The sequence below is a fragment of the Balaenoptera acutorostrata genome, chromosome 9 (genome assembly GCF_949987535.1).
Source record: "Balaenoptera acutorostrata chromosome 9, mBalAcu1.1, whole genome shotgun sequence".
NCBI lineage: Eukaryota > Metazoa > Chordata > Mammalia > Artiodactyla > Balaenopteridae > Balaenoptera > Balaenoptera acutorostrata.
Window position 1 is genome coordinate 14,210,324 of NC_080072.1, and position 12,291 is coordinate 14,222,614.

Genomic DNA, 12,291 nt, shown 5'->3' on the forward strand with positions numbered 1-12,291 from the left:
TGCTGACTCTCAATCCTATCCCCTACCTCCACCTTGGGATGTTACTTGCTCTATTAGAAACATGTATACAGAAGGCCCTGGGGGTGGGAATGATCACCAGTGTTAAATAATTTATTTCATTTAAATTTCATCTTCCATTCTCCCCACAGACCAAAGAGAAGAACCTATGAGCTCGTGTAGAAAATATCCATTCTCAACTCTGCCTAACCAATGGTGAGTGTATCAGAACCCTTAAAGCTGCCTAAAGAGGCCTGTATACACTGAAGGGCAGTGGGTCTAAAGGCAAGGACTAAAAACCATTCATTTAATTCCAACTGATCACTGGCTTATTGTATAACCTAGGGCAAGATCTTTTTTTCCTAAGGCTTTGTTTCCCTCACCTGGCAGAAGAGATTAGTTGTAGCAATATACTGAATTGCAAACTTCTTGAAAATGGGAATCATGCCTTATCATCCCTGTTTCTTTAGTACAGAATCTGGCATTTAGTAAATCACTTAATAGATGTTTATTAATGAAGGAAAGCTTCATATAACTGTTAGGAATATACTAAAATGAAATGCTATTTTAAGGTGCTATATAAATAAAGCAGTGACCAGAAAAAACCAGACTAGTCCATAAAAATAGGTAGACTGGTACAAAATGAGAGCTGCAACTGCCCTGATATTGCTATAAAGGCATCACTTTGCTTATTTTAAACACGGGGGTTACTGCCACATAGGAGTCGAAGCCCTTACCTGACTGGGCAGGAAGCCTAACTCATCAATGATTCAGGAGAAGGTTCTAAAAGCCCCAGATCACGGAGTCAAATGACTCTGAAAAAAGCTAACTTAAGAAACATTTTCTTTAAAGTCAAATATATGAAGGTTATCCATTCCTTCCTTCCTCTTTTCCTTCTAATTGCCTCCTAACTTTTCATCCTTTTCTGACCCATCCCCATCCCACTGAAAAAATGGTCTTCTTTTGTTAGTAAACAAACTTACAAAGATGGCACTGGTGGCAGAGTTGGTTTCAATTTCACTATCAGACAAAGTGCCTCTAGAGCCTGCCAAGTGGATGCTGCCCTCACCGCCTGGTCCGTCACCTGCATTGCTGCTCAGGTCACTGTCCGCTCCAAGGGTCTCTCCAGAGCTATTACTCACCTGGAAAGGAAAAAAAAGGTGGTAAGGGATATTCCCCAGGATGTGTCCCAGAAATGCCAAGCTGCTAGAGCTCTCTGCTACCATAAAAAAAAGTATCCAACTTAAAAGGTGTGTCAGACAGCCTCTGGAACTACCTTCTTTACAAGATGAGGAGAAGCCCTGGGTGAAATCTCGGGGTCTGATCCCACAAACAAAGACCTATGACAGGTAAACATCTCCACCAAGAGAACCAACCTGACCTGAGACTAAGAACAGCCCCCAAAGAAGGGAGTAGCCCCCTTTTCCAAAGGGGGACCCACACCCCACCCACCAAGATGCCAGCGTGGTGTTCCCCTACCACGGTGCTAACTTCAGAGTCCTGACTTGAGCTTCGGATCATAACGGCCGGACTCACACCAAGGACAGAATCTGGATCAGTCCTCTGAAACAAGACACGCAGACTCAGACACATGAGGGAGGTGTCCAGTCTAGTCTCAGTTTCCCTAAGAAATACTGTATCTTCTCCCTTCTCTCCATCCCCACCCTTCTACTGTCATCCCTAGATAGGTCATGAAAAATGAACATTTTTCCTGAATATAAAATATATATGACTTACAGAGTGAGAAAAATAATGAATGTTAAAGAAGTACATGCTCACTACAGAAAATACACGAAAGAATAAGGAAATAAAAATAAGCCATAAACTTACCACCTACGTTAATCTCTGTTAAGTCTTTAGCATATTTCCTTTCAGTCTTTTCTATGTATGTTTTAAAAATAAAATTTGAATCATACTGTATATAGCTTTGTAAACACTTTCCCATGTCACCACATTTTTGAAAATACAGTCATTAACGGATACTAATATTGTATTACATGGATATATTACACTTATTTCATCATTCCCCTATGACGGGATATTCATGTTGTTTCAATGCTGTCATTTTGTTCTGTTTTGATCTTAAAGAAGTATTCTGAGATAGCAAATTTTTAATGCTCGCAATCCTCAACAAGGCTGTCACAAACCTGGGGACCAGATGTCAGGCTCACACCACTGTCTGCGCTGACTTGGGACTTTCTCTCCTCTGTCTCACCAAGGTCGAAGGCGGGTTTGATTACTTCAGGCCCTGAGTAGGGGAAGACTTGTGTTACTCATTACAAGAGGCTAGGGGCAGGCTGGCAAAGGGAGTGGGACAGCAGCACAGCCCGGTCCCAGACCAGTTCAGCATGTCCCAGTCACCTTTCCAGGGACTGCCACCCACTCAGGCCGCACTGGAAGAAGTCCCAGATGCCTTAAGAACCAAGTAGGAAAAATTAAACCTGGTCTCAAGGGGTTCTGCAGCCATCTTCTCAACCTGAGAAAATTCTGACCAAATCATCCTAAAGCAGAAAAGCTCCACAAACAAACATCTGAACCACATTCCACTGTACTCAGAATCAGAGCTTCACTCGTGCCTAAGACCCTTTGAGGGTCCCCAGGTCACTCTGCTTCCCAAACAAATATGTCTGAAGGGGCTAGAAAAGGAAGAGCCCAGTGAGATTAAAAAACACCAGCTGTTTCAGCCGACGCTGCCTACCCCCACCCTGCAGCTCCTGTGTTTGACATTAAAAACCACCCCCATTATTTCTCACCCGCCCACAATGGTATGGCAGAAGGACAGAATGACAGAAAGCAAGAAAGCGTGCCTAGGCAAGCCACCAGAGAGAGTTGGGAAGCTACAGACTCAACACGGAGGGAGAGCAACCATCTCTGCCAACTGTGCCCACAGGCCTTCTAATGGGGGAGGGAGATATCAGCCAATGAGGGGCACTGAAATAGGCAAACATTCTCCCCACCAACTCGGAAGCAATAGAGAACCAAGCTCTAAGGGATTTTACACAGCAGATGCCCTGATTACTGCCTGATTACTACAAGGGGAGGGGAAAGAAGCAGCCTACGCGCATGTACCTATGAGCACATACCACCTACCTGCTTGCATGCCAAATACCCACCCCAGGAGCAAATTTGGGGTGGGGCTGACAAAGGGAGCCTGCCCCAACCGGGCCTGGGGAGTTGGCAGGTATGGGAGAGTTGGGAACGGGAAGGGGCATTTGTTCCTTACTCTGTTTTTCCAAAGCTTTTTGCCTTTTCACTTCCTGGTGCTTGTTCCACAATTCTACCCCAGATGCAATGTGAGCAGGAGAGAAAGACAGAGAGAGTCAGAGGCTGGTCAGACAGACGAAATGGAAACCCACCCACCCAAGCTGATTCAGTCTCAGGCACAGGATTACAAATCAAGAGATAAAAAGAGATCTTCATTGCGGGGAGGGGGGTTAAAAAAATCAAGAGATCTAATGCCTTCCCCCCAGGTCAAGAACTAAATTCCTACCCTAACCTCAATGTGGCAGTAAAAATCCCACAGAATGTTAGAGCTGGCAGAGCCTTTAATCAAGCTCCTCCATTCTGGCATGAGGAAACTGATCCCAAAGAGGCTGGAGCACTTGCTCAAGATCAGGTAACTCAGGACCAGTTTAAACTTCCACCACACCACGCTCTCTGCCAAATGAGCTAGGCAACAGCAAATTTTAAAGATTCCAGATAAGACAGATGATTACCTCAAGCAGCCAAAGGGTTTCAGAAGCATAAGCACAAATCTGTTTGACTCACTGGATTGAAGAGAGGCCACTCAAGGTAGGCAGTTACCATCCCTTCTTGTTGCTACCAAAAAATCCCAACTTACCCTCAGCAGCAGTGCCTGCCCTACCAAGAGACCCATCTTAGCCAGTCATCTGGAAAAATGCTTCCGGTAGAGGTGACAGAGAACACTAAATGGTCAAGAGCATCTTAGTAGGGGTTTAGAAGAGAGAGTACCGATCATAGCAATTCTCTTCCTGGAAGAACTTTAGAGTCTACTTAGTGCAATCTCCTTGTTTTCCAGATGAGGAGATAGAGACCCTGAAAGGGGAAATGATTTGCCCAAAGTCACTTTCCTAGTTGGGGGCAGATACAGGACTAAAACTCCAGACCTCCAGACTGGCAGGTCAGTACATTTTTCTAGAACATCACAACAGGTAGGAGAAAAGCATGGTTGACTGCCTCTAGGACAATATTTTGCTGGTTAGAGAAGCACAGCTCTCCTAAGAAGGAAACTGGTTCCTCATTACCATTTATGGGAGCAAAAGGCAACTGCTAATGGATGTGGCAAAGAGGCATCGGCTAGAAGCACATTGCCCAGGGACCTAGAACCCGAAAAAGAAAGACACAATCTAGATGACTCAAGGTCAGGTAGGGAGTGAGTCAAACAGAGGTGACACCCAGAGAGCTCACCAAGGCTCTGCCTTAGTGGGAATGGAGAAACACCAAATGTAAGCAAGGTCTAATCAAGTCCAGTAAGGACATGTTTAAAGAAAAGCTGACTCAGAACTCTGTACCTCGAAGTCCAGAACCCAGGGAAATGGGGTTGCCGGACATGCCCCAAAGGAGCAAATTCGAGGGCAGCATAATGGTTGGATGAGGGAAAACTGGCTTTAGAGACCCAGACAGTCACAATTTTATAGCCCAAAGATGCATCTATAAACTTCCTTATAGCTTCCAGGAGCTCATGTGGCCTCTCCATTATGTGAAGAAATCCAGATGTAAATAAAAGAGAGGGACGGGAGTACAGCTCAGACTCCTGCACTAAGCCTCGCTGGGCCCTCTAAGCAAAACTTCCATTCTTCCTCTAAGATGTAGGTGAGGGTGGCTGTAAATGAAGCATAAGGGATAGAGAAGTATAAAGAAATGCCATTAGAAAAGGACACAAATCTATCTTCCTGTCTACAGAGCAAAGCATGGGGAAGAGAAAGGCGGGATTCTGGATGAATTGAAAGAAGGGAAGGACATTAAGAAGCCAGAACTCCTCTGCCACACCCAACACGATACACACCGATAGATGCTACAAAGTTCTCCTCCTTTAGACTTCTGGTGTCCAGTTCCTTGGGACTCTTTCCTGAGGCACTTGGTGCCCGAGGTCCCAGCTGGGGGACTCTCAGCTGTGCCATGGCCTTTGGGTCCCCCCGCCCAGCCAGGCCAGGATCCTTGCCAATTGGTGTATTTACACTCTCCGTTGGACTTCTCTTCCGCTTGTCTGGTTCTGAGGAAAAGATCAAATATAGGAAGAGGTCAAAAGAGACAGTGAGTGAGAGTCAAGGTGTGGGAATGAGATGGGAGAAGCAAGGATAGAAGAGGATGTGGAAGGGAAGAAGTGCAAGGAAAGAAAAGCTGACATCACTCTTTTCCATGACAGAAAAACACCCACTACATACATACACGCACTAGAAAATAAAATCCCAAAGCCTAACAGGAAGCAGCTTGACACTGGGAAACTCGTCAAGGGGCCAAGTTCATTCTCTTCAGAGAGGAGTAGGAGAGCTGTGGACAGCATGCTGCCTTGCCGGTCCGATCCCTACCTTTACTATAGTAGTGGGTCTGGGCGATCTCCAGAAGCGCAAAGATGCTGGCCATGCCACCCAGACCAGCGTGGGCGTAGGACTGCTCCAGACTGAGGACCGTGCACTTGAGCAGGTCTAACATGCCCTTGTACACCTTCCGACTGATCTCCTGCAACAATAACCCGGGGGTGAGAGTTGGGAGAACTGCGTCTGGCGCCCATGTCCCTCTTCCCAGTTGATTCCAACTCCCAACCCCCAGCACTGACCACATCTGGGATGATGTCCTGCCGGGCCTCGTCCTCTGACTGCACCGTGCGGTTCAGCTTGCTCAGGACAAAGACTCTCAGCTGCTCGCTCTCCAGCAGCCGTCGCACCTTCTTCGTGTTGAGCCAGCCAACTCCCTGGCCGTCCAGCACGCTGTGCACCACCTCCTTCAGGAACTGCTGGTTCTCACTGGGGGGTCCAAATACCACTTCTGTGGTCATCGGCTCCTTTGCAGAGCATCTCCCCCTTTCACCAGACTAGATGTTTGCCTCCAGGGGCAAAACACAAAGCCACGTCTCCAAACATCCAAGTCCACTGCAAACCCTACCTCTCCAGACGGCCTGGTTTGCCCGAGTCCCCACCACTGCTGTTACACTCTGCTCAGCACCAGGAGCTATTACTGCCGCGTGGGGATTGAGTCAGAAGGGGAAGGGATTTCATTTACCCACTGAGAGCTTCCCTCCCACTTTTGAGCATCCCTAGTGTTTGGTACAAGGATCACTACCTCTATCTGAGGACTTTTAAAACAGCTCTGCCATTTATTACCTAGAATTGCTGGATCGACCCTGAGGTGATGGAGGCTCTCTTTTCACTGTTGGGCTGTGTTTAATGACCGATGACTTCTGGTCCACTAAGGCCCTCCTGTTTCCTACAGCCAGGAAGGTAGAACGAGAGACATCACTACTGTAGTCCAGTAGCTGGTGTCAGCACAGCCCTGGGTAGCCGTGTTCCACACCCATTCCCTGGAAGGGCTGGGTGAGGGCAGCACTGGGGCATCACACACAGGTAGAAACCAGCCATGGCAATGTGGAGGAAGTGGGGATGGAGACTCAGGCCACTCCACATGCACCAGCAGCGCGCCCCATGGGCAAGCATGGGCATCCCGGGGGACGGGGCAAGGCAGGTCACTCGAGTGATGCCGCTTGCTCCATGAGGAGGATGGCCCTCAGGCAGGCACAGTAGATGCTAGGAAAAAAGATCATGCATAGCTCACGGGCAAGACCCACCTTCACCACTCCCGGGGCCGGCTTCAGTAACAATCTCCATTAGAGTATTTAGCCCAAATACTGGGACACAAAATACACAATTAGTAGGTGCACCATGATACCACAACCCTTGTACCCCTCAATGGAGCTGTAAGTCAGATAATCTGAGCATTCTCCCAAAGCTTAGTGCACATAACCTTAGTTCTCAGGCACCTCACAGCTGGAAGCCAAGTGGCCAGGAAACAACTGAGGCTCGAGGAAAGACCATCCTTAAGACTATGGCCTCTCGGGCTTCCCTGGTGGCACAGTGGTTGGGAGTCTGCCTGCCAATGCAGGGGACACGGGTTCGAGCCCTGGTCTGGGAAGATCCCACATGCCGCGGAGCAACTAGGCCCCGTGTGCCACAACCACTGAACCTGCGCGTCTGGAGCCTGTGCTCCGCAACGAGAGGCTGCGATAGTGAGAGGCCCACGCACCGCGATGAAGAGTGGCCCCCACTCGCTGCAACTGGAGAAAGCCCTCGCACAGAAACGAAGACCCAACACAGCCATAAAATAAATAAATAAATAAATAAATTTATAAAAAAAAAAAAAAAAAAGACTATGGCCTCTCAAAGCCAGAGGCAGGGTAATAACACAAGGAGCCTTTAGGTACTAAACAGGCACATGCATGAAAGGGGACCATTGGTTTTCATGAAACATCTAGCACAGGGGTCCGGGGGGGCTGCATGTATGCAGAGGAAAGAGACCCAACTTGTAGATGCTGTCATGGGAAGAGGGGTGGGGGTGAGGATGGGAGCTGGATGGGAGTGATGAGTGCAGCAAATGAAGTGAAGCATCAGCATGCAATGAAAGCATTTCAATTGCTCTCCCCTTCAACTGTATCAAATGAAAGCCAGAGACGCTAACAGCTTTCTATCCCTAACCTACTGAGCCTGTGTAGACTCACTCTACAGGGCTGGTTAGCTCCCTACACCACTAGCTATGATGTCCTTTTGCCCATCTATCCTATGTTCCAATCCCCACCAAAGAACATTCCTTAGATTCCTGATATTTTTAACATTGGGAAGAGAGGTCAGTTAAAAAATACATGAAGCTGCTTCTCATTGTGCTTCCTTCTGTGATTAAGTATTTCAGCACAAAATCCAGAGTAAACAAACAGAAGTCAGAGTAAATTCAGAAGAACCCTGCAGGGCTTCCCTGTGGGCGCAGTGGTTAAGAATCCGCCTGCCAATGCAGGGGACAGGGGTTCGAGCCCTGGTCCGGGAAGATCCCACATGCCATGAAGCAACTAAGCCCATGTGCCACAACTGCTGAGCCTGCGCTCTAGAGCCCGTGAGCCACAACTACTGAAGCCCGTGTGCCTGGAGTCCGTGCTCTGCAACAAGAGAAGCCACCGCAGTGAGAAGCCCACCCACCGCAACAAAGAGTAGCTCCCGCTCTCCGCAACTAGAAAAAGCTGCACACGGCAACGAAGACCCAACGCAGCCAAAAATAAATAACTAAAATAAATAAATTTATAAAAAAGAAGAACCCTTCAAACTGTCAGAGATCACAAATGAAAATCAAATAAGGTCTTAATTGCCCCTAGAAGCCAACCAATGCTACCAGGCCCACTCATAGGGCCTAAGTTGACATGAAGCCAAAGTAAGAGGCTTCTTGACTCTATAAACACTGCCAGGCTCTTCACAACCATCCCTTGGGGGACCAGCTCTTTAGGACAGAGTTTGTCCTAAGTTCATGCGGTAGGAACCTGGCAGATGACTGGTGGCAGCTGATGAGCCCTATGTTAATTACGTGCCTCTGACAAAGGTCCCCCCCAGAAGCAGCAGTAATCCCCCAGTTGCCATTATCCTATATAACAGGGCCTTCTCTTTAGCTACAAAAGACAGTTTCTATCTGAAAACCAGGAAGAACTCATGATGTGCAGTGAAAGTCATGGGAAGCGATATGAGAGGCAATGGCCGGATCAAAGGATTCTTCATACATGGGGCTCCTGACAAGCACCCACAGGCCTGAAATATTTCCCAGAGAATCTTGGCTTGGCAAAAGGAGGGCTGGAGTTACCTTTCAGACTGGGGAAGGGTGTGGTCTTCTCTCGCGCTCCTTTGGTAGGCAGTGTGAGATTTGAAAGACTGAAGCTCGTACTGTGGTTCCGATACAGGCTGCCTGTCAAGGGGAGCGAGTGAGAGCAGTGAGTCAGAGGGATAAAGAATCAGAGCATTATGCTCCGATGACCGTATCATCATCTTCACCCTCCTCCTTTTCAAATGCAATTCCAGAACCTCTGACCTCGCTTAGAAAGGATCACGCCTAACTCAGGGGCAAACAAAGGGGCCACTGCCAGGACTGCTCATAACAACTTTCTCTGACTGCTTCCCACGATAACATCCAAGTCTCTCCTCTACTGCTGACCCAGCATGAACGCTGGCAGTTAACGTGCTTCCGGGTCTGATGTTGGTGCTGTCCCTCCTGGGCTTCTAAAAAACTCACCATCACAATTATACCCCATGTTGGCTTTCTCCGGTCCCTAGTCTGTCTTTAGTCTTTAACTGACACCACCCCTCATTTCTGGTAATATTCTCTATGCACAAGTCAATGTCACATAGATTTCAAGGTGCGTTCATGAAAAAGTCCTTTCCCATGCAAAGAAGATACTAGATGTATACCCAAATCAAATTTGACCAGAATATTTCCGCAAAATATATGTACAAGTTTATGATTTTTAATACAACGATTATTTTTCAGTTGAACAGCTAGCTGTCTTACCTGAAACAGACTAAAACCTCCAGGTATAAAGATAACGACTAATCTGTCCCTGTTCTTCGTTGACCTCCCCTGAAAATACCTTATTCAGTATCACCCAAACGACCTGATCCGGAGCTTGATAATGCCAACCCAGCCCTATGTCTGAAGCTCTAAGCCATATCTGCCACGGTCAGGCCCTGCTGGAGCGAAGATGGGACAGAAGCGTGAGAGAGCTGAAGGCACTTACTGGCAAAAGACATGATGCCCCCGAAGCCCTCAGTGCTGTTGTTGGAGACGGTGGAGGTGGGCGAGCTCGCTCGAGAGTCTGACTCTGCATCTGAGTCACTTGCCAGTTTCAAGCTGTTGGGCCGCAGCAGCTTTTGAGCCCTTGAATGCACAGTGGCACCTATAAGCCCCAGGCAGGGGTACCTAATCTTGGGGGGGGGCGTGTGGGCCTGATGCTACACTGCAGTCACCTCTCCCTCCCCACAATTTCTAAATGCCTATATCAAAGCACGACCCTCTGGGGACGCAGGACCATGAGAGCCTTCAGACTGCTCAGACTTTCTGGTTAACCCTCACCCAGGGTCCACTGTAGTGAGGTCCTTCAGTCACCCATCTAGAAGGCAACCCCAGGCTCTCACCGATTGCCACTGACATGTTGGCTGAATCGGGGAGTGTAACTTTCCCCCTGCTCATCATCATCTTCCTCAGGGGGAAAGCCATACTGGGGCTCGAAGTACGGATTGTCATAGGTTCGCCGGCGCACTGACCCCTCTCCAATTTCTGTCTGACGCCTGTCCACGTTCGCTTTGCCAATGCTGGGAGGCACGCTGGGGAGGGACTTGGAGACGCCTACTGCTGCCTTATCATCCATCTCCGTTGAGTCGGCAGGTTCCTAGGGGACATGTTAAATGAAAAGGAGTCACCTGGTGCCCTGTGATGCCTTCCTATGTTCTCAGTTCAAGCCAGGCCTGTCAGGTTCCTAGCCTAAGGAGTATGTGAGAAAAGATCTTTGTTATACCCCTGTTCTCTATCTCCACAAATTATGCAAAGGGGATCTCGGCTAACCCCTGAACAAAGCTGGATGTCCTTCTGGAGTCAAATTGTATCTCACAGGCTCTGAACTATAGGATCTATGGAGAGGAAGAAGGGGGAAATGTGGAGAAAGTAGCAAATGAAGTGAATAGCTTCATCCTAGCTTTCCTAACAGAGCTGAGGCCCACGTCCCAAGTAACAGTCCTCACTCATCCACTCCTCCAAGTCCTCACGTACAGAACTGGCTCCATGGATAACGGTGCTGGGGCTACTGCTGGCGGTGGTGCTGGAGCTGGAACGCAGAGGGGGGTTTTCCTGAGAGTTCTCGCTGTCTGGGCCAGGTTCCTCTACTTCCTTCTGGCTCTGCAGCTCATCAATAGCTACCTCACTGGCATCCCCCAGTGCCGCGTGTGTCAGAGGATCCACGTCTGCCAAAACCCAAGGATTATATGTATGGCTGATTGACTTTGCTGTACAGTAGAAACTAACACAACATGGTAAATCAACTATACTCCAAGGACTTCCCTGGTGGCGCGGTCGTTAAGAATCCGCCTGCCAATGCAGGGGACACGGGTTCGATCCCTGGTCCGGGAAGATCCCACATGCTGCGGAGCAACTAAGCCCGTGCGCCCACAACTACTGAGCCTGAGCTCTAGAGCCCGCGAGCCACAACTACTGAGCCCGCGAGCCACAACTACTGAGCTCACGTGCTGCAACTACTGAAGCCTGTGCGCCTAGAGCCCATGCTCTGCGACAAGAGAAGCCACTGCAATGAGAAGCCCGCGCACCGCAACGAAGAGTAGCCCCCGCTCGCAGTAACTAGAGAAAGCCTGCGTGCAGCAACAAAGACCCAATGCAGCCAAAAAGATAAAATAAAATAAAAAATAAAAAAAACTATACTCCAATTAAAAAATTAATTTAAAAAAAATTTTTTAATTAAAAAAAAAAAAACAACAAGGATGGCAGGTACAGACCATACCATCACAGAACCCCAAACCCTGTCCCAAGCTGGCCAATTTCTCCAAGTGCACTTACTAGGAGTATCACCATTGATGTCACATTTCATCATCTCACTGACAAAGTCACCAAGGGAAGAGTAAGAAGAGCTTGAGTCATCATAATCCATACTATCACTGCCGCTGCAGAGTGAAGAGCAAAAAAATAAAACAGAAAGAAGGGGCAGGGAGAAGAATCAGCAATCAGCATCAGGAAAAATAAACAGAGGAGCACTCTTAACTCAAGGCCAGGGAGCGAGATAAAATAAGGAAACTAACACAAAACAATCAACCAAAATATAACCCAAGGCTTCAAGGACTGATGTCTAAATCCTATGAAATTCTGCAATTGCGCTAAATAACGGCTAGCAAGAGCCTCTTAGACTTCAAGAACAGTCTTGCTGCCATAAGGGGCTGCTCACCTGTCATCAGTAGGGTCAGAGTCAGAGTCGTGCTCCGGTGGCACGCTCAGCGCCTCAGCCAGATGGGAACTGCTGTCATACACTCGATAGTGGACAGGCTGCAGCTGGTGGGTGTACCACTTCGGCTTGTCGCCTATCAGGGCTGGATCGAACGTGTCTACCCACGGAGGAAAAAAGGAGAGAGTCAGCAATAAGGGAAAAAAGCAAGTAAAACCTACAAGAAAGGTGGGAAAAAGTCTAAAGCAAAATCAGAATGGCAGGGGCAGGTGGAAGATTAGAAAGGGAAGAAGCAAAGGGAAGAGCCATCAGGA

The 12,291-nt window shown here is 48.2% G+C and overlaps 1 protein-coding gene across 50 annotated transcripts in view; it reads right to left on the reverse strand.

The window, feature by feature from the left end:
* Nucleotides 1-12,291, reverse strand: part of MADD (MAP kinase activating death domain) — a 40,441-nt gene that overhangs the window by 17,752 nt on the left and 10,398 nt on the right. For 4 of the 50 annotated variants that reach the window (XM_007181198.2, XM_007181195.2, XM_057552703.1 and 1 more), the window contains exons 10-22: nucleotides 11,981-12,137; nucleotides 11,599-11,702; nucleotides 10,801-10,991; nucleotides 10,299-10,423; nucleotides 9,773-9,912; nucleotides 8,845-8,946; nucleotides 6,339-6,441; nucleotides 5,795-5,981; nucleotides 5,547-5,697; nucleotides 5,024-5,230; nucleotides 2,145-2,245; nucleotides 1,477-1,560; nucleotides 981-1,139 (exon numbers count right to left, since the gene is read on the reverse strand). In XM_007181198.2, the coding sequence (XP_007181260.2) occupies nucleotides 981-1,139; nucleotides 1,477-1,560; nucleotides 2,145-2,245; nucleotides 5,024-5,230; nucleotides 5,547-5,697; nucleotides 5,795-5,981; nucleotides 6,339-6,441; nucleotides 8,845-8,946; nucleotides 9,773-9,912; nucleotides 10,299-10,423; nucleotides 10,801-10,991; nucleotides 11,599-11,702; nucleotides 11,981-12,137 (1,811 nt within the window). Of the gene's footprint in view, nucleotides 1-980; nucleotides 1,140-1,476; nucleotides 1,561-2,144; nucleotides 2,246-3,220; nucleotides 3,275-5,023; nucleotides 5,231-5,546; nucleotides 5,698-5,794; nucleotides 5,982-6,338; nucleotides 6,442-6,799; nucleotides 6,860-8,844; nucleotides 8,947-9,772; nucleotides 9,913-10,169; nucleotides 10,424-10,800; nucleotides 10,992-11,598; nucleotides 11,703-11,980; nucleotides 12,138-12,291 lie in introns of all 50 variants that reach the window. The other 46 variants (XM_057552677.1, XM_057552674.1, XM_057552691.1 and 43 more) reach the window with 23 other exon arrangements.